Genomic DNA, 22,628 nt, shown 5'->3' on the forward strand with positions numbered 1-22,628 from the left:
TCAAGAATGAGAAAAGATAAATATAAATTCCTATTACATGAAACAATCACAATTCAACATGGATGATAGGATATAGTTATTTTGTTGTAATATCAAGATTACTTATCTTTATGACAAGTTGGACCTATTTCTATTTGTAAATAAATCAATCCACTTGCTTATTGATTATACCTACCAAAATCAATGAAGATCCATCTTATATTCGACATATTTTTTCTTAAATCATACAAGATAGTGAATATACTAAGAAGAAAATAGGTGCCAGCTCTTCTCATAGAAGTGAATAATAATGAAGAATTTGAAGTGGAAGAAGTCTTAGACTAAAAGCAACACCAAAATAGATTAAAATATCTCGTTCATTGGCATAAGCATGATATTAATAAATAAATATGGAAGCTAGTAAAAAAAAAACTTACAAATATAGAAAATAAGGTAGAAGCTTTTCATCAAAGACATTTATCAAAACTTAGATAAAGAATAGAAAATCTTTACTATAAAAAAAATAAGATCAAGAAAAAATAATATTCTACCTTCTATATTTGTTTGTATCTTTTGTGTATATTGTGGTACTAAAAAGTTAGAGAACCAAAAACTAGTAAATTCAACATAAGAGCTGTCATTTGCTAACTTGCCGGATGAGATATTACAATTGTTTCGATCTTCAAGACAATATAATCAAGATGAAGATCCTCAAGAATGACATATTTTTTCTCCAATAGATAGCAAGATACAATATATTTGATATGAAAACCTTAGAAGAGACTCCCAATGTTTGATGATTTTATTAGAGGTAGGAACAACTTCTAATAGTATTTCAAATATTTTATTTGAAGGAAGTTATAAAGGCCTCAACAACAATCAAATAATAAGATGGTCTTTTTGCACTAATATGGGATATTATCAATAGCTAAGAGGACCTATCAATCATCTTCAAAGAGAACAAAGATCAAAGTATGTGACAAACATAATTTGTCACATATTCGATTTTTTCAACATATGATGAGTGCACCTTGTGGAATTCATGCCTAGAAAGATGGGTAATATCATGGACATACATACTTACTCTAATAATTATCTATATAATTAGGTGGAAATAGATAAAAGTAAATAAAAATAAATTAGTCTCATAATATTTTTTAGAAAAGCTTCTTAGAAGCTTTAAAGATATAATTTTGACATTATACATGTTTATAGTTGACTTTTAGATTAGAAGCTTGGCCAACAAGTTAACCACATGTTATATGTGTGGATAGCTTATGGAACAAGCTAACTATATGGTGCCTACATACAAAACTTACCTTATAAGTTAAGACATGTGGCTTACAAAGTAAACACATGTTAGAGGTCTTATAGAACATTGCCACATAGCTCTTAGGTGGATAGTATATATAGAAGCAAGAGTGAAGCCTTCTTCATTCTTATCAATTCTTTTCTTGCTGTAGTGTAGATTCATGAGTCTTTAATTTTCTTGTCTTTTGGCAATAGTCATTTTAGTTTCTTTTTAATATACATATTTTTTTACTTTTATTTTGTCATACTTCTTTAAAAAAAGTTTCACTTAGTTATTTGCTTTCATTGGATTCTTATCCTTGATACATCTTGATGTTGCTATAGAAATTATTTGCTATATCAAAGGAATGAGTAGTTATGGGATATTTTTTTCAAAAGCAATAATGATAGATTTACAAGGTTTTATTGATTTGGATTAAAGACGTGATCTAAACAAGATAAGATCAATATCTATCTTATTGTACAAGATATGAGAGGTGCCACTTCATTGAAGCAACAAGTTACAAATGATAGTAGCACTCTTTACAATAAGCAAAATATAGAGCTTTTTTTGATGATATGAGAGAGATCATATAGCTACAAATAATAATAAGTGAGGAAGATCAACAAAACCAACAAAGGTATTCTGCAATAATCAAAGTTTTATCAAGTTAGTTAAAAACCTAATATTATATGCAAGAACTAAGTATATTGAATTGTAAGATCATTATATCAAAGAAAAGATTGAAAAAATATGATATTGAACTAACATATATCTAAGCAAATGAATAAGAAGTTGATATTTTTACAAAGTCCTTAGATAAGGTATTTTTTCAACAACTTAAATACAAAATAGGAGTATATAGCCTTGAAGAGCTTTCAAAGTAAACATCTTATGAATAAATATGTTCTTCAAAAGGTTCTATATTTGAGTTGGATTAAAAAACTACATTCATTCTACTAATACTATTATTTTCATAAGTTGAGATATCTTCTTTCAACCAATATTTGCTCAAATTTTCTTTTTAATAAAATTTAAAATCTATCTATTTTAATTTTATAGCAATAAATAAATAAAAATAAAATAAAATAAAATAAAATATGACTTCTTTGTTTTGATTTATAATATTATTCATAATTTTGATTAACTATATTCAAAAATAAAATAACTTGTAACTTGAAGGATCTTCCAACCAAGTACTTCTATGCTTAAGAAACATGCTAAACGTGTTTAAATTCTATTTATATAAATCCTAATCTAATATGCTCAATTATCATAAAATAAGAAATTAATAAAAATCTAAATTTTACAAGATATAATTGAGAGTTTACAAACTATATCAAGACTATGAATATTTGTGACTACAAACAACACCATTAAGATGAAAAAAAAGACAAAAAATCTAGAGTATAGGAAAAAATATTTCAAAAAATTAGAAAGAAGAGACAATTATCAAATCCAATCATTGAAAGTGATATAAGATGCACACCATACCTTCTTCCACACTACCACGGTCTCATTGTTATGTGATAACAAAAATATATGATAAAAAATGAAAATATGGATGTTGTTATAGAAGAGCCTAATAAAAAGATGAATTAAAAAAATAAAGATAAAAAATAAGAAGATAATAAAAAAATTTAGTACTAATATTATTTTTGTATAGAAGAGATTCTATTTACTTTGTAAGGCCATTATTGAATCAAATTAAAGTAAATAAGATAAGTAATTAATATAGATATTTTCAAGAAAAGATTTAAAATAAATTTTATTAAAAATTATCTAAAAATATGAAGAATTGATATCCGAAGAGGATTGGTTGTGAATTAAGGTCAAAATCAAATCCTAAGGCACAAAACTATGCACTTATGGCAACTTTAAGGTTCTGTGGTTGATTAGAGAGTAAGATTAAAGAATAGACAAAAACAAATTCTTTGAATAATTTTAAGTGATTTGAGTGCATAACAAATTTGTGAAGGCTTTGTAAAGTTAGGATTTTTTTTTTTATTACCTTTGGATTTTGAAAAATTCAAAGAGTTGGTACTTTGGATAATTGTATGAGATTTGTAGATGATCTATAGATTAGAGCTACTTTTGGCAAGAGTAGAAATAAGGTAACAATCAAGTATTTTGAAGCGGTTGAAAACTGCTATAAAATATTGATGGTATTGAAGAAAGATTAAACAACGTGGTTTATATTGTTAGAATTAAAAATATGAAAAATAACTAAAGGCATTAGTGGTGACTTTAAAATTAATTTTAAGGTCATGAAAAATGTAACAAAAATAATCTAATTCAAATGAACAAATTATTTCATCATCAATCTAAATTCTAAGAACTATATGAAATAAACTACTATAATTGAGATAGACACAAAGACTAGTAGTAGACATATTAAGATTAAATTGTTTCAGAATTATGTCAAAATTATTATTTTATTGTCAAGCACTTTGTTTGAGGCTATAAATGATTTTTTAAAGATAATAATATAATGGTGTCAAGGAAGATTATTTAAAGTGATGTGGTTGGTTCATGTATATTTTTTCATGCAAATAATTATTGGAAAAAGTAGTAGTAATATTGAATTTTTGGATTTCTATCTCTTCAGTGGTTGTAATTGCAAGATTTTAGATAAAATAGTGCTTAACTACCAGATTAAAGGTTTCTATGTAATCTATTCTAAGCTTTTGAATGAAGCCTTTAACAACCAATTTGACTTTATATTTTTATAGTTGACTATTGAAATTATATTTAAATTTATATATCTATTTATATTATTTAGTTTTTTGGCCAAAAAAAAGAAATTATAAATTCTAAGTATGATTTTTAATCAATAAATTATATTGAGTCTTCATTGCTTCAATCCATTGAGTGAATTAGTTGAAGGCAAGAGGCTCAATATAATTCTACAATTTGAAGAAAGATTTTCTAATTGCTATAAGATAAACAATAGATTTGAAATAAAGATAAATAAAAATATTTTTTTATTAATGGAGTTATAGCACAAGGCATGGTATTTCTATTTTTTTTGTATAGAGTAGTAATGTTGATATTAAGGTAAGATAAAGAAATCTTATTTTAAATCATCATCAAAAGTAAACTCAAGGTACAACAAAGATTGATGGAGGTTGTGCCAAAGGAGAGTTTTTTTCATAAAGAGTTATTAAAGAAGAAAAAAGAACAAATCCAATAGACATAAGCGACAATAGATTGAATAGAGAAAACATGTTAGAATTAAATCTTCTAAAGATTTCATTAAATTTTGCATTAAAATATTATTGAATCAAGTTAAAAACTAGATTTTAAAATATATATAATTTATTAGATAAAAAAATATCCAACAAAAATTATTAGAATATTTTTTACTTTGAGCTCAATTCATTTTTCTTTGTTAAAGTGTATGTAAGGTAGAAAACCAAAAATCTTATAATGAGATGTTTACAGCTTGATTTTCAACCATTTTTTAAATATACTTTATGTATTGGTTTAAGAAATTATTATGTGGATCAAAATTTATATTATTATATTGATAGCCATGGCCCAAAGAGATAGTAGCAATATTTTTTTATATATCATGGATTGAACAACTTTAAAAATAATTTGATTGTTGTATTCAATATATTCATTTTGATACAAAATATAGATAATACTTATCTTAAGATAGATAATAACTTTGTTAAGGAATTTTTGAAAAATAAATTTAAAATATTTGGTTCCTTGATCAATTCAATTATCTTTAATAGAAATAAACTTATCTTGTTGAATAATTTTTATTATTTTTTAAAAGTGATTATATACTTTTGACTTTTGTTTTACAAAATAGATGAAGTAGTATAAAGTGGTATAAAGTGGCATTGTTTTTAAGTAATATATAATATTAAAACTTTCTAATTGAAGTAATATTTAATTTTTAAAATATATCTTTGTATAAGAACTTATTTGATAAAAATATTTGATATTTTTTGAAAGCATAAATATATAAAAAAAATTATTTTCCAAATAGGCAATCATAATTTAAAGAGAGAATTGAGGTAATACTTCTAAGTTTAAAATCAAAAAGTGAACGGTGAATAAATATTTGTCTCATATTTAGAATATCAACATAAGCCATTTTTTTATGTCAAAGATTAATATTTTGAAAACGAATTTTTTGTAAAGTGATACTAAAGCTTGAAGTTTGTGTTTTAAGAAATTAGTACCTAATGAAATAAAATCTCACTAAATATTGTTTGAATGTGTTTTCAATTAAGTTAAAATAGTTATAATTAAAAGCTAATATAATCAATTAATCTTCTTTACTTTTGAAAAAAATTAATATATTTTAAATAAGAACTTGCAAGCATCAAAAATTAAAATAAAAGAGATTCTAATATCTCAAACAATACCAATAAAAATAGATTTTGTATAAGAAAAAATATAAAAATAATATTTTTTAATACTTTGGATAAAAATTAAAAAATATATTAATATATTACTTCATGTTGATGTTTTTGTAATCATGAGTCTAAAGAGTCATGTGTTAAGGACAAGAACTTGATAAAAAATTAATTCAGACAAGTGAGCCTTCACTCGAAAAAAGATAACAAAATATAAAGAAATAAATAAATATGTATATTGAAAGAGAAACTAGAATGGTTATTGCCAAAAGACAAAAAAACTAGAGATCCTTGAAACTAGACTCGAAGCAAGAAAGGAGTTGACAAGAGTGAAGAAGCCTTCACTCTTGTCTCTATATATACTATCTAACTAGGGGCTATGTGGTGACGTTCTATAGGACCTCCAATATGTGTTGACTTTGTAGAATACATACCTTGACTTACAAGGCAAGTTTTTCTATGTGTGGGCCACATAGTTAGCTTGATCTTCAAGCTAACAACATGTGTGGCACATGGCCAACTTGTTGACCACGTTTCTAATCCAAAAAGTCAATTAAAGATACCTATGAAGTCAAAGCAGCATCTATGAAGCTTCTAGGAAGCTTCCATATTAAATACTATAGAATTAACTTACTTTTATCTACTTTTACTTACTTCTACCTATTTCTATATGTAATTATTAGCTTACATGATTATGTCCGTGACATTACCCTCCCTTCTAGAGACGAGTTCGACGAGGAGCGGTCATCATATGTTGAGGAAATCTATGATGCGACGAATTGTATTCGCCACATACTCTGATCTTTGTTCTCTTTGAAGATGATTGATAGGGCCTCTCAACCATCGGTAGTGTCCCATACCAGGGCGGAAAGACCACCCAGTTATTTGATCATTGTTGAGGCCTTCGTAACTTCCTTCAAATAGAATATTTGAAACACCATCAGGAGTTGTTCCTACCTCTAGCACAATCACCAAACATCGGGAGCCCCTTCCCAAATCATGATACCAAACGCGTTGTATCTTGCCATTTATTCGAGGAAGAACATGTCGTTCTTGAAGATCTTCATCTCGATTGCATCGTCTTGAGGGTTGTGACAATCGTAATGTCTCATCCGGCAAGTCAACAAATAAAGGCTCTTGAGTCGAATCCGCTGGTTATTGGTTCTCTATCTCCTAAGTGTCACTACTACAAAGAAGCTACGAACAAGAATTGAAAGTAGAATGTTATCTTGCCTAGATGTTGTTTCTTTTATAAAGAAGGTTTTCATCTTGATTTTGATGGATGTCATCAATGAAAAGCCTCCACCACCTTTGCTGCATTTGCAAGATTCTTTATTGGCTCCCATGTGCGTTCACTAATACCATATCCGCTCTAATGGACAAGATATTCTAATTTATTTCGGCACCGCCTTGAATCTAAGACTTCTTCTACTTCAAACTCTTCATTATTGTCCACTTCTAGAGGAGGAGGTGGAGCTTGTTGTCTTCTTGGTATGTCCACTATCTTGTATGGTTCAAGAAGAGATACGTGGAATACTGGGTGGATTTTCATTGACTCTGGTAGATGTAAACGATATGCAACTGGATTGATTTGTGCAGAAATAGAAAATGGTCCTAGCCTTCGATAGTCCAATTTGTCACAAAGACGAGTGGTCTTGATATTGCGACGAAGTAGCCATATTTTATCACCCAAGACGAATGATAATTGTTCCTTTCGATAGACATCCGCATTGACATTTTGTTGTTCTTGAGCCTCTTTTAACTGTGCCTTCATCGTTGCATGTAGCTCTGATAAATGAATTGCTAAATCTTTCGCAGCAGGATTATCAACTTTTGAAAAGTCAAAAGTATCAAGTCGTGGATGATAACCATAATTAGCAAAAAAAGGTGTTTGTTTTGTAGAAGAATGTATCGTGTTATTGTAAGCAAACTCTGCCAATGACAAAAGAGTTGTCCAATCATCTTGTTGGTAATTAATGGTACATCTTAAATATTGCTCCAAAACTTGATTAACACGCTCCGTTTGTCCATCAGTTTGAGGATGGAATGCCAAAGATAGTTTTATATCCACTTTTAGAATCTTGAAAAGAGTCCACCAAAATCTTGATACAAATTGAGTTTCCCTATCTGATATAATATCCTTGGGTAATCCATGATAGCGATAGATATTGTCAAGAGAGAGTTTAGTTGTTTCTTCACCTGTGATAGATTTTATACATGGTACAAAATGTGCCATCTTGGTAAAATGATCTACTATCACGAATATAGAGTCATAAGAACTTGAGATTGGAAGATCGTGATGAAGTCCATAGAAACAGAAGACCATGGTTGTTCTGAAATGGGTAATGGCTGAAGAAGTCCAAAAGATCGATGACGAGGAGTTTTCGATCTTGAGCAAATATCACATGATTGTACAAAGTCTTTAACTGCCTTCCACATTTGATGCCACCAAAAATCCCTAGATATCAACTCCAAAGTCTTATTATATCCAAAATATCCTGTTGTTGGGAAGTCATGATGAGCTTGAAGAACACGTAAACGTGCTTCTCCTTCTGAAATATATAGGTGTCCTTCGAAATAGAGTAGGTTGTTCTTGAATTCAAATTTAGAGGGATCATGAGATTTAGAAGAATTATTCTTGATATCATGAATAAAAGGGTCTAAAGACATACTTAACTGGACTTGCTTAAGAAAAGTTAAATCAACAGTCAATGTTGATTTTATTGCTCGAAGATGAAATTGCTTTGGCTTCAAGAGAACCGTTCTTTGTTGCTCAAAAGCTACATCTCCTTCTTTTGGTACAAGATAAGAACATCTAGACAAAGCATCGGACAAACCTTGTTGTTTTCTTGGCCGATAAGTGATGATGAACTCGAATCTTGATAAAGACATGCTCCAATGAGCTTGTCAACGATTTAATATGCGTATTGACATAAAATATTCGAGGTTCTTGTGATCCATATACACGGTGACTAGACTGGAAGCGCCTTCTAGATAATGACGCCATTCTTGAAAAAAAATCTACAATTATAAGAAGTTCTTTGTCGTGGATCTCATAATTGATTTTTGCTGCTGAGAATTTTCTTGAATGAAAGGCTACTGGATGAAGTTTGTCATCTGTTCCCATTTGTGATAAAATTACACCTAGAGCAAAGCCCGATGCATCTGTTTCCATAAAGAATGCTTTGGAAAAATCAACATGATACAAGATTGGTGCAGAAACAAACACTGTCTTCAAAGATTCAAAAGCAACTTCCGCTTCTTGATTCCATAGGAATTTGTCTTTACAAGTCAAACGTGTAAGTAGAGCTGCAACTCGAGAGAAGTCTTTGATGAAGATCCGATAGTAGTTGGCAAATCCCAAAAAACATTGGACATCTCTTACCATTTTTGAGATCTTCTAATCTATAATAGTTTGAACTTTCTTAGGATCCATCATAAGTCCATCATTTGAAATGATGTAACCTAAAAAATCGACTTGAGTAGTGTGGAATACACACTTTTCTATCTTGGTATAGAGTCCTGCATCTCTTAATTTTTGTAACACATGACGAACATGAAGTTCATGTTCCTCTAGATTCTTAGAATAGATCAAGATGTCGTCTAGATAACAGACCACAAAATCGTCCAAAAACTCTCAAAAAATATCATTCATTAGATGTTAAAAAGTTGTTGGTGCATTTGTAAGTCGAAAAGGTATGATGTTGTATTCAAAATATCCATACCTAGTTCGAAACGCAGTCTTCCATTCATCTCCTTCTTTGATGCGTACTAGATTGTATACTCCCCGAAGATCTATTTTTGTATAGATCTTAGCTTGATTCAGCTGATCAAGAAGTCCAGATATTAAAGGTAGTGGATACCTATTCTTAATGGTAATCTTGTTGAATCCTCGATAATCAACACACATCACAATGATCCATCTTTTTTCTTCACAAATAGAATTGGAGCTCCTGCCGGAGATTTAGAATGGCGTATGAAATTCTTACCTAGATTTTCTTCAATATACTCCTTGAATTCAACCAACTCATTTTGTGATAAACTGTAGATTGGTCCGAATGGCAGTTGTGTTCCTTCTTGAAGGTCAATTGAGCAATCATAGGAATGATGTTCCGGGAGTATATCTGCATTCTTTTTTTCAAATACATCTTGAAATTTTTGATATTGGCTTGGAATGCCACTTGAAGTCTTTTCATCAGTAGAAACAGATGTGGCATAAATAATATATGGTGATTCTTTCATAGCAGCATGCAAGAAAGCTTTTGCACCTATAAATACGGATTTAATTGAACTAGACTTATGACTCTCTATTTGATTAACTACACTGTTAATTATACTTTTAGAGAAAGTAAGAGTTCGGGAAATCCAATCTATTTGAAGGTTGTATTTTTCTAACCACGATAAACCTAAAATAACTGGATTAGAGGGAGATCTAATGATATTAAACACTACAAAACTATTATGACCATTGATTATTACTTCTATAGGAAAGGTTTGGTGAGTAATATCTCTAGAAGACAATGGACGACCATCTATGACTTCTACATGAACAGGTTTAGTTTTCTTTACTAAAGGTATGCTATGTCTTTCAGTAAATTCTTCATCTAAAAAACATGCTGAGGCTCCTGAATCTAACAAGGCAGAGACTTTGTAATATTTAGGTCCTAAAATAACATTTAATGTAAAACAAAGAGAGGGCTCTGAGGAGAGAATAGGACCTTTACTAGATGTTGTGCAAGGTTCCAGCCGCACAGTCCCTATTGTAGCTAGACAAACTCGTTTTCTGACATATTATCTTCTTTCATAGCCATACTCCTCATTTTGTGATTGCGTCATTTCTTTGGATAATGTTGAGCAGTGTGCTTTGGTTCTCCACAATATAAACATAATCCTTCTTGACGACGACGAGTCTTTTCTTGCTCAGTAAGAGGTTTGAAACGTATTGCATCAATTTACATATCCTCTACTTTCGAATGTATGTGTTGAAGAGGTATTGGTGTTGCCATTGAATTATAGTAACGTTGAGGTCCACTTGTACGGTTCTCAAATCGAAATTCAAAAAGGCGATTGTCGCACTTCACAGCAAAGTCAATTGCTTGATTCAATGTTTGAGGATCAGGTAAGTTGAGCATTAATTTTTTTACCTGATATTGTAATCAGTAGAGAAATTAACTAATAAATATAACATCATCCCACTTGATATCAGTTGCAAGTTGTCAAAATTGTGAAGCGTATAACGTTACTGATCAATTTTCTTGTCGTAAAATATGGATCTTATTGGTTGCAACACGAATTGCATCATGTTCTCCATACATGGATCAAAACTCCGCCAAAAAATCCTCTAGATTATCCAATATTGGATCTCATCGTTCAAGAAAAGATGAAATCCATGATAGTGCTCAACCTGAAAGAAGCATACCAATGAATCTAACTTGTGATCTTGGAGTTGGATAGCTTTGGGGTTGAAGTTCAATCACAAGTTGCACTTGATTGATAAATCCTCGAAACTTGGATCTGGTGCCATCAAACTTCTCGGGTATGGCAATTCTTGGTTCTCTAACATTTGAAGGGCGTTCCACCATAGGAGAAAGGACATGGTTTGGTGCAGATGTTGAAGCAGCTCCAACCATTTCTATATCTTCACTTCCTGCCAATCTTGTTGCTCCTTGTGGTGGTAAATTGAGTTGATGCATCGTAAGCATTAACTCCCTCAATTGCTCTTGCATTTGTACCATTACACTCTTCATTTCAACAAGTTCTACCATGATAATACTTAGAAGAGAGAAGATGTCTAATATCGCTCAAGACAAATAGAAGAGAGGACTTGAGAACAAAGAAAATACTAAGGACAATATCAGTTTAGAAGAGGGTAATCCACAACTTCTAATATGCTTATATCTTATCAAGAAAAAGGGGTAATCCACTTTTAATCAAGATTAGACAAAGCTCTGATATTATAGGTGTATTCTTGTCAATTTGTCAAGGACAAGAACTCGATGAAAAATTAATTGAGACAAGTGAGCCTTCACTCAAAAAAAGGTAACAAAATATAAATAAATAAATATGTATATTAAAAGAGAAACTAGAATGGCTATTGCCAAAAGACAAAAAAACTAGAGATCCTTGAAACTAGATTGGAAGCAAGAAAGGAGTTGACAAGAGTGAAGAAGCCTTCACTCTTGTCTTTATATATACTATCTAACTAGGGGCTATGTGGCGACATTCTATAGGACCTCCAATATATGTTGATTTTGTAGAACACATGCCTTGACTTACAAGGCAAGTTTTTCTATGTGTGGGCCACATAGTTAGCTTGATCTTCAAGCTAACAACATGTGTGGCACATGGCCAACTTGTTGACCACGTTTCTAATCCAAAAAGTCAATTAAAGACACCTATGAAGTCAAAGCAGCATCTATGAAGCTTCTAGGAAGCTTTCATATTAAATACTATAGAATTAACTTACTTTTACCTATTTTTACTTACTTCTACCTATTTGTATATGTAATTATTAGCTTACATGATTATGTCCATGACATCATGTCATCTGCAACTATAATAGGCTAGTCACCTTTAGAGTTGGAAGTAAATGTATCAAACTACTCCTTGAAGTTTGTTTTATACATTATAGTAAAAAAATCCATGCACCAAAATTCACCATAAAAAGAGATTAAATAAGCATGCAAGGATGGAATTGAAGTCATGAAAGTAAAGTTTAAAATCTTAGAAATAGAGGCAGATAGTAACTTATTATGAGAGTTTTTATTGTTGTAGTAGAAGCTTTTAGTGTTGTTTGCTTTGATGATAATATTTATTGACAAGGAAATTTATCAATTCTTCTTCTTTGGTTTTAAATAATTAGTTACTTAGTAGTTCTTCTTGCAATAATTGAAATAATGTGTACAATTTTTTAAGTTGCAAATATATTGGACATTGAGTTGGTGATATTTATAATGAGTCTTTAGAGTAGACTTTGAATTTTTTTTGCAAGTAAAAAAAAGATAAATTGTTGAGGTCTTCTTATGCTCCTTGTATCTAGAAGAGACTTTTGTCATAAAAGGAATACTCTTGCAAGGTAAAAACAATCTATTATTCCTTTGGCATATTTATCCAAGCAACAAGAATATTATTATAACTTAGTAGAAGGCTTGATATTATTTTTTATATTAACATAATTTCTAGCATTTCATGTTACAAGTCCTTCTACAATAAAGTTATATTTTTAATATTCTAAATATATAAACATCTTATTTATTTGTGATATTTTATAATTATTAAATTTATCTTATAATTGAAATATATTTTCTATAGTTCTTTAGAGATGAATTGGACATAATTTTATCTACAAAGTCTTGGTAGTTGCACAATTAGTTAATTTTGAAATAATTTGTGGAGATGTACTAGAAGTAATGAGCATATGTGCATTAATATTTTTTTAATTCCATATATCTATTTAATCTTGAATCTCTAGATTGTTATAAATGGCAAGCATTATTAATTGATGGTCTTGTCTTCTAATAACATTGTACATTTTTTTGACTTAAAGAACAAATCCAAATGAAATTTCTAAACAAAAAACTGTTCACTATTGAATACTATTACACCAAAATTCTCATGTTTTTCCATAGATTCCAAACTAATCAATAGATAATTCAAATACAAGAAGTAAACAAAAAAAAAACTAAACAAGAAGTTAACAAAGACTTAGTATAGAAGTTAACAAAGAATAAAATATGAGAAATTAAAAAGAAGATAACATGTGAAATTAACAAAAAATTAATAGGATAGGAACAAAAGTTGACACAGAGTTAGAAAATCTCAAACGAACTATAGAAAATGAAAACCTAAACCAGATTTTCTTCGAGCCCATCCTGTTGCCACCCTAACTGGAACTACTGCACTTTACACACGTTTATAACCATTCATGCTATCATCCTTCAGCATTCACAATCGAACTCGTGAATCTCCACATACTGGGTAGAAAACAAAGGCAATCTTCACGAGTCATAGCAAATTCATTTTCGATAACTGAGTGTTTTGTCGGTGTTAAACCTCAACTTTCTTCCATAATTTGAGTTAAGCGTGGAGATGGCGACCTCAAGCACTTTGAACACACAACGTTTATTTCTAGATTGCCCTCACGTGGATATGTAGTTTGAGAATTGAACATAATAACAATGTGCTATGTCTGAGATATGTGCCCTCTCAATTTAGTATTCACAACAGTGGGAATGCAGCTGTTGTGAAGAAGTGATGACATGTGCGTCAACACTGCCCTGGACGTTTCGTTTGGTTAGTCCAAGATTTGTTCAACCATGCATAGCGTCGGACGGAAAGTTTTGTGCAGCATCAAATGGTTCAGGGCAATTGTTCTCAATATTACAAAGGCTACAAAGACATGCCATAGGGTGTTATGGATCATGAGGTAGGATCTGTTGGACGCTAGTTTGCAGTGACTAGGAACTGAACACCTGGTTCCCAAAATAGTGTTTCATTTGGCTCTTCTAGGTGAGTCTGCGTGACAATGCAATCAGGTATCATGAGCTAGATTTGTTGCTTCAAAACTCAAAAAATATTCAAGTCTCTGGGATTAAGCGACGGTGATTATCTCGAAATAGAATTACGTCACAACCCGCATTTCCAAGTCTGCCTTTAATTGGCATACAGACCCACCCCTGTCAGCATTTGGGTTGTGGGAAAAGAGTTTTAGAACGGCTGGGTCGTGAAAATATTGTTCCTAGTAAGAAGATTTATTGATATATATCATGGCACACGGAGTAAACGTCACAACTAGGACGGTGTGTCCAAAGTGCGTACACCAATGCAAATTCAATACTGTATAATATGTTCTGATTGCAGACATGATTGTACATGGAGTTCTGGTGGACACGAAGACCAACTAGACGATGTCAATTCTCACAAGCTGAGGTTTATTCCAAAATTTGGGTCCAGTATAAACATCGCTGCATCGCAGCTTCGATTCAAGTTCTGTCTCGACACCCGCCCTGATAAAATGGTGAAAACCACATCATTGTCAACCGGACGAATGAGTTAAAAATCAGGTGAGCTGATCAAACGGGAGCTTCAACTCTACAATGTTTTTCACAACAAAAATCTCCGACTATTGTACATGGCTGAAGCACATCGTAGGTGCCCATCAATAAACAATCTCTCACGGTCTCATTGATTCCTAAGCGAGGATGAAAACGTGTGGCATCAAACGTGTTCCTGCAAATGCTTGGAAAAAGGCCGGATTGATTCTATTTCAGAATATATCAGTTGACTCAGACATCAAGCTCTCTATGCTCAAGGAAGACGATTGAAAAAGTCCGAAGCTGAAAAGCTAATAGCGAACAGGGAATTCTGTGCTCTTCGGAAGTGACGTTATCCAACGCAGTGTACATCAAAAATTGAATCACCGTTTCGTCAGTTCTTCAGTTTGCCTGTGACATGAAGACACAAATGTATAAAGTCAGATTTCGGAACCTCATGCGCAGATCTTGTGCACTCCATTGAACTGAAATTGGCTACATGAGAATTTATCGCAGAAGCGAGTTGATCCGAAGTGTACAAAGATTAGAAGTACCTCACTAAACTGGAAGTCCACGGGGCGAAGAGTGCCGCAGATTGGGGAGCCCATCTTGGACTTGCCTTTGCCGCCAGAGATCCTACACTTGGCCAATATCTTCTTCACAGCCTTGCTCATCGATGTCTGGGCACATACCTCACACCAAAATCGTAAGAAACCGTTGAATAGATACAACTGAAAGTGCGAAAAAAATTCAACTGAAACCCAAAACGTCAACTTATAATCTGTCGCTTGATTAGTCAGTGACTGCAAGGACCCTGCCTATGATGAGTGACAGCTGCTCACCATCATAGTGGGTGAATCGTCAGAAGAGTGGCGTCGCTTAATGGATTTCGATCTCTTCTGCTTGGAAGACGATTGCGATGCGGATGGCGTCAAGAACTCGAGAGTGGTAGCGCAAGCCGGCAATCGGTCCTCGTCGTTGTGGGGTGGCGAGAGCACATGACCCACGAAGCAGCTGCGGCTGTTCCCGGGCAAGCGTAACGGAGAGAACATCCCGCCGAGGCGAGACGTGAACTCGCTGTGACGCGATCTCGACCTAGGGACAACTACTGGAGTCTGCTGTTGGCGCTCTTCCTCCAAGGGCAACATATACCGACGCCGGCTCGGGGGAGGGGCAGAGGAAGGACAAATACGTTCAGTGGTAACACAAGTCTCGTGCATGAATTGGGGAGACTCGTCTCCTGCGTATCGCGTAGAGAATGTCGCTTTCCAGAGCTCAGGGGATTGCATCGGCTCCGGCGATGAGCGCAGTTCGTTCGTGTCCAATCGATCGTCGCATCGGAAGAGGTCGATATTCGCCATCGTAATCGCGGCCGCTTCCACTGCCGCGAGATCAACCTTGGCACCCACGTTCTCCCAGCAAGTTCGTGAAGGACCGAAGTCGCGAAAGGATAAACTCGCTCGCAGTGAATCCACGGCCTTACAGCGTGTTGTCGCGTTGAGATCGTAGGCTGGATGCATCGCTTCGAAATCGTGTTCGTTGAGGTCGAATGACGCGCCGGAACTCGAATAAGATTGTGATGCGGACGCTGGTAGGACTGAGAAGGTGGGCATCCCAGGGTCGCAGCGCAAGGAAGGATTCGACGATGGCAAGCTCTCGCGGTCTGGTCCATAGAGAATGCTTCTCGGAGAATACGAGTCACAGAACTCCCCACTTCCAACGTTTTTGCCAAATGGAGAGAGACGCGATGGCCTAAAGACTTTGCTTCGCAGCTTCGAGAACAATCTCACTGGCGTCGCAGAACTGTCCACCCGGCTGAGAGATCGGCGCAGAGGACTTTCCGCAGCATTTGATGATTTCGACTTCGATAAGAACGAATCTACAGGCATATCGGTATCAGTGACGACTCCCTCTCGGACGAACATCGCCACGGACGGAGGCAGCGGTGTGTGGAGTGTGCCTCTGGAGTTTCGAACGGAAAATGACGGAACGTTCTTCGGTTGAATTGCGCAAATTCCATCTAGTGGCGCGCTCTTCGACTTCAGAAGACACAGCTCCCGCGTCACTCCATATGATGACTTCGACGATGGAATTTCCAGCTGCGGTGGAGGCTCAAGAGATTCGCAACGGGTCTCCTCGTTTGCTGAGGTCGTCTCGTCCACCTTGCACTTCCGGGGAGCTTCACACTTGGACGGGACAGAACTGTCAATATCTTCTTCAACGTCGAGAGGTTTGGAAACCGCATGTGCGACAGGATTGATTGCTCGTACAGTGTCCCCCGACCTTGTACTCGTATTGTCATCAACTGAGCTCCTATTTTCGTCCGACGCTGGTTGTCCCTTGGCAGTACTTGGTGAGGCGTCTGTAGCCGCAGGCTCGGCACTCGTCGTCAGGACCAGTTTGTCGACTGATTTCAACAAGGATGCATTGGTTACAGTATCAGTCTCTGTTTCTGGACCGGCTGCAGGAATTTGCCAAGCAGTGTCGCTGACGGGAAGCACTTTCTCCAAGACGGGCTGAGACTTCGATCGAGTGTCCCATGCAGCTGCGGAAGAAGTGAATCGAGTGTATTCTTCGGTAACAAACTGCGACTCCCGTACTCCCGAGAAGCACCTGTGATTGCTGTCATCCGCCATAGCGTCCACCCATGTACTGAAAGGAACGAAAGATGGATTGTACTCCCCACTCTGTCTCGATACACTGGAAGCTCTGGAAGGGCTCCGAACCGATCGACTCTCTCCGCTACGAAACTTTTTGGTCGCATGGCTGTACCACGACGACTTAGATGATTCGTGTAGGGAACGATTGCTGGATTTCCTGTCGAGCGAAAACCGTGGGCTATCCAAAGATGACTTGGGATGAACTGGTGAGCTTCGCCACGGCGCAAGCTTCACGGTCTCAAACTTGCGCATAGCGTCAAGCCACCGCGGCGACTGAACTGTGATCTTCACCCACCCATTTTCGTTCGACACTGGCTGTTCCTTCTCCTCCCACAGCGCCAAGCTCTCGCTATCCTCCGACCGGAAACTGTGGCCCATACAATTGGAGTCTTGCAGTGGCACCACGGCATTCTCGACTTCTCGAAGAACGGACAATCCGTCACAGCACGCCGTGCTATGCCGAGCCGGACTCGGCTTCAGAATCAGCTGCTGCAATCCTGCATTTCCAACTCGTTCCCTAACCAACTCACCGTGGTGAGAAACGTCCAGAGGATAATCACTTTGCTTCGAAACGTGTTCCGCTAGACTTCTACTGTCCGCGCTACCAACAGGATTCTTCTCATTCGTTTCGAGTCGCGCGGAGTACGATCCCTGAAGACTCAACTGGTATCCTTCCATCGCTCAGGCCACCTGCTGCCACAAAGCCTCACGACATTCCTCCTCACATGTGCAAATCCTCAAATCCGCGACAACAAAATTCCCTGTAGCGTCCTGACAGCTATCACAGCACGAAGCATGACTAAATTCTGTTATAAAATCCCAGAAGGTTTCAAGAGACGAGAAATATCATCGTGAAATCAACAAACTTGTACACATTGTCTCCTCACCACGAGGTGTGCTAGTAAAATCACACGCCGAATGAAACAAAAGTCCTGTAGGATCTAGCCAGAAGTTCCTAGTCCGGTGCCTTAGTGTGACATGAAAGTTCGGAGGTGGGCGAGCCCACACGGCGACCGAAAAAAGGTCAGAAACAACCCCACGACAGTGGAAGAATTATGTGGTCGCGTTAACCTCGTCCTTGGATGAAGCACTCGACTAGCTTATCAGCAGGCTTTCTACAACTGACCCACATCACTTTCCGCTGGACAAACAAAAAAGCGGAGAATTCCTCACATGGCACCATCCTAGAAACAAGGCACCCAACGCTCTCGCGTCTTAACTGCCCTCAGAGCCCAACGGCGGACGGAACTGCAGGGGATTCACCCGCTTCCCAGTCACGAGAATCTTAACGAACTGTTGCCAGAGGTTTACTAGCTCTCGCGCTATACCCCCCCCCCCCCAATCAATCTATTATCGATGGCAACGGCCACAACAATTTCCTCCCTTTGACTTCGACAATTGAAGTGCTATTACTGCTTCCGTGTCAAACTAAACTATTCTGGGTGCGACCTCGCGGTGGATTACCGCAGCTCCCGACTCCACGACGACGGATTCCCAGCCTGGATTGCTGCTGTTGCCGCGCTGCGTGTGAACACACGAGTCCGCAACGCAGGACTGGAGGGAAGAATGATCACTGCTCCATTCTGGTGCAGGAAAAAAGGCTAGACACGGCCCACACTCCGAGGCCAATCAAGAATTCTTTAATGGCAGATTACTTTAAAACATTAGTGCATTGAATGCCTTGAAGTTTTAAGTATGCTTTGGGACCCGGTTCTTCAAAGGATGTCAGTATTGAGAATTCTAATTCTGCTATTAAAGCACCAACATGGAAAAGTACGCGCAACCTCTTCTTAATTACCCTTCTTCTCTCCCCTTGCCTTGTGTTGCTCCCCGCCCCCCAAAAAAAACTTCTGTTTTTCTTTCATTTTGTTTTTCTTTTTTCTATTTTTATTGTTTCATGAGTAGAAATTGTTGGGACTTGATGGCCATCAATGCTCAGATCATACACTGAAAACTCAACAGCCATAAATGTGTAGAAGCTGTAGAATTTTGCATGAAAACAAATATATAATATAATAGATGTCCAGATGAGCTATCCAAATGAGATGTGCAGTTAGTGAGGGTGTGTGTTAGTGGATTTGAAAAATGACCCATGCCAGAAATGAATGGGATCTGCATTGAAAATGAAAAATGGAACAGCATCCTTCATTTTGAATTTGTCTTCTTCCAAATCATTAATCTTGATGAGTATAAGTATCTCTGGCTGAATGATCTCCTTCAAGTTCTTACCATTATCATGTACACATGAATATATTTTTTCCTGGAATTGTATCGAACTATGAAAATTTGTTTAACAAAGAACCCATTCGCTTTATTTATTTATGTCTTCATAGAAAACCTAGAGCACACCCACCACATAAAAACACCACTCATTGCCCCCCCACAATCAATCAATTTGGCCACATCATCAATTTAGATGCTCTCAACACTTGTAGAGGCAACCCCACATGACAACTCACACATCAAAATGTCATGCTGTTCGGCATCTCACAATGTTAAAAAATTCTAAGTCCATTTACATCCAAAAGTATGATGCCACATATTCCAGTCCAATGACAATAAGGCAACAAATATGCCAAAGCCTCCATTGCCATGTGATACTCTCCTTCTTTTCTTTTCTCTTTCCTTTGGTCTCTCTTTGTTTCCTCCCTCCCTCTTCAATCTCGTTCTTCGCACAATCTAAAAAAGCACATCTTTTTCCAAGGATATTTTTGCAAAACCATGACATCACCCACTCTTGAAGTCCAACTTCATTGACCGCCTATCCCAATGAACCCCCCCCCCTCCATCTTTTCAAATTCAAATGGAAAACCAAAACACTCACATGAAACCGCTACCTCCAAGGGAGCCAACATTTGAAATGGAAACTGGGGAGAGAGAGCAGTTGGAGACTGTGCTGACTGGGACCGAGCAAGAGCGCTAACTAGACCACGAAGGTGGATGAATAGGTTGATTAATTAAGGGTTTGATTAGTTAATAGGCTGATTAATTAACAGATAGATGGATAGATAGATAGACAGATGTGCTTTTGTGGCAGCAGGTTTGAATTTTGAAAATTGGGTGGGATTTGTGGCTTTATGGGCAGAGTTAGAAATAAAATTAAGGTTGTCCTTGTGTTTGAGCTTCCTTTGAGCTGTACTTGGTGAAAGGATTGGAAGTTTTTTATTTTATTATTTTTTTTTTCAAACTGAACTGTGGGGTGTGATTTAAATCTAGGCAGACTGCCATGGTCTGGCATCAATGTTTCTGTTGTTTAGCAAGATCATTCTTGGGATAAAAACGAATAAAATGGAATAAAATAAGTTGTTTAATTCTATTAGCATTGTTTTGTTCAACATGGTTTATTTTTACTGTTGTTACAATATTCTCCATTTAGCTGAAATTCTTTTTGTAAATTTCTGTATATAATTTTCAAGGAACTAAAGTTATATGACTTATTGCATAAGTTTGGCACATTCATTGCAAATGATTGAAAAACATCTTATCTACTAAATATAATCTTAAATTGCATATTTTAAGGATATCAAAATACACTACTCATGCCAAAAATAAATTATAATCACACCAATTTAGAGTAGGAATTTAATAAAGGCTCATGCTACAAGCACACCCCAAATTGCTTATGTATACCCAAGAAAAATGGAGGCCTTTAATTGGCTGATTGTTGTTGTGTGAAACTCTATTCAGCCTTCTCCCACTAAACTCAAAAAAAAAAATGTACAACTCATAAGATGAAGTGCTCAAAGATGTCCAAACCCACACAAAAAAAATTTGGTTATGCCATTGTGACTAAGCATTCAAAGAAAGGTTGTTGTGTGTGGTATTTCTACCTCCCTTAATTTTCCCACATAACAAGTGAGAAAATCCGCACAACAAAAACTAATCAATCAGAGGCCTCTATTTTTCTTGGATATGCATAGAGTAATTTGGGGTGTGCTTGTACCAACTTTGGATATGCTTGTAGCTTGAGTCTTTAATAAATTCAACAAAAATAATTTGTTTTTAGATAATGTAAAAATACCAAAATATACAATGTGGTGTATGTGCACATCTACAAGACCAATTGTAACCTTAATCTCATCATTTGTGTGAATTTGAAATTTAAAAATTTATTAGAGGTGCATTTAAACAGAAGTGGTAAACTTTACATATTTTTGTAGACAGGTTTCCAAAAGACAGTGATATTGCTTTAAAAGTAGAATATGATGAGCATCATGAATGCAGTAATTTTTAATAAATAAATAAATAAATAAATAAAAATAATATTCAAATACATACATACATACATACATACATACATGTGAATCAAGGTTTTTTAATACATATAGAAAAGTAAATATGAAGTGTAATTTTAAAATACCAAAAAAGTGCACTAACACAAACCAAGAGCATAAAATAGAGATACAAAGCATAGAAGGTACACAATACAAAGAAGTAATTAAATCATTCATTGCATGCAATAATGTGCTCAAGATCTGATCTTATAAAACCCATTAGTATGATAAGTCAATAAGTGATAAGTCCATTAATGTAGTGAATCATGCTGTTCCTAAGTCAAGATAAATTTATTAAACAATAATTAAATGTTTTGGCCACTAGTTCAAAGACACCATTCACTCAAAATTGGATCTACAAGTTAAAATTTTTGAATTGAAAGAATATCATGGTTAAAACCATATACAAAAGTTAAATAATTTTGAATTCATCTTTGAATACAGCTCATTGCTGCATCAAAACTATTTTCTTGAGTGGCAACAACAACCAATTATGGCACTCTCAATTTACAAAGTAGAGCACATGGTGACAAACAATTTAAGGAAGCAATCAATATGCTTTTATTAGTTAATGGAAAATGCACAATGTTTTTAAAATGATATAATATGCACAAATGTAGCAACCAAGGATGCATATTACATGCAACAAATTCAATATTCCATTCCAAAATAATAACACACTGATATACAGCATTAGTTTGTTTGTAAAATATCCAGAAAATGAAATAAGACAGTACTAGTATTGTCAAGCAGAAATAATGAAATAAATGTGCAGGATTTAAATCATTTTATTTGAAATTTAATGTTGTGTAGAATTGTTTTCAATTTAATGATCACTTGTTGACTACTTTAGTTTTATTGGAACATGACGTTAAAATAAAACCTTTTGCAAAATAATTATACTTTACATTTATTAAAAATATAAGAATTTATATTCTTTAACGAAATCCTATTTAAATTTTACATCTCAATTTTAAAATTAGAACTCTGAAGATATTATGTCCAACAGATGTTAT

The 22,628-nt window shown here is 34.9% G+C and overlaps 1 protein-coding gene across 1 annotated transcript; it reads right to left on the bottom strand.

Annotated features, from left to right (window-relative positions):
• Positions 1 to 14,559: 14,559 nt before the first annotated feature.
• LOC112285199 (uncharacterized) lies at positions 14,560 to 18,438 on the bottom strand. Its single transcript, XM_024525837.3, has 3 exons — positions 15,521 to 18,438; positions 15,233 to 15,358; positions 14,560 to 15,089 (listed from the first exon to the last, which is right to left on the bottom strand). Exons 1-3 carry the CDS (start codon positions 18,014 to 18,016, stop codon positions 15,081 to 15,083), a joined length of 2,631 nt encoding a protein of 876 aa, XP_024381605.1. The 5' UTR covers positions 18,017 to 18,438; the 3' UTR covers positions 14,560 to 15,080.
• Positions 18,439 to 22,628: the final 4,190 nt, after the last annotated feature.

The sequence above is a fragment of the Physcomitrium patens genome, chromosome 7, assembly GCF_059467195.1.
Source record: "Physcomitrium patens ecotype Gransden chromosome 7, ASM5946719v1, whole genome shotgun sequence".
Lineage (NCBI taxonomy): Eukaryota > Viridiplantae > Streptophyta > Bryopsida > Funariales > Funariaceae > Physcomitrium > Physcomitrium patens.

Coding starts and splice junctions, on each gene's coding strand:
- LOC112285199 (XM_024525837.3), bottom strand. CDS start 18,016: ATGGAAGGATACCAGTTGAGTCTTCAGGGATCGTACTCCGCGCGACTC. Junction 15,359..15,520: donor ACGATTCACCCACTATGATG/GTGAGCAGCTGT, acceptor GTATGTGCCCAG/ACATCGATGAGCAAGGCTGT.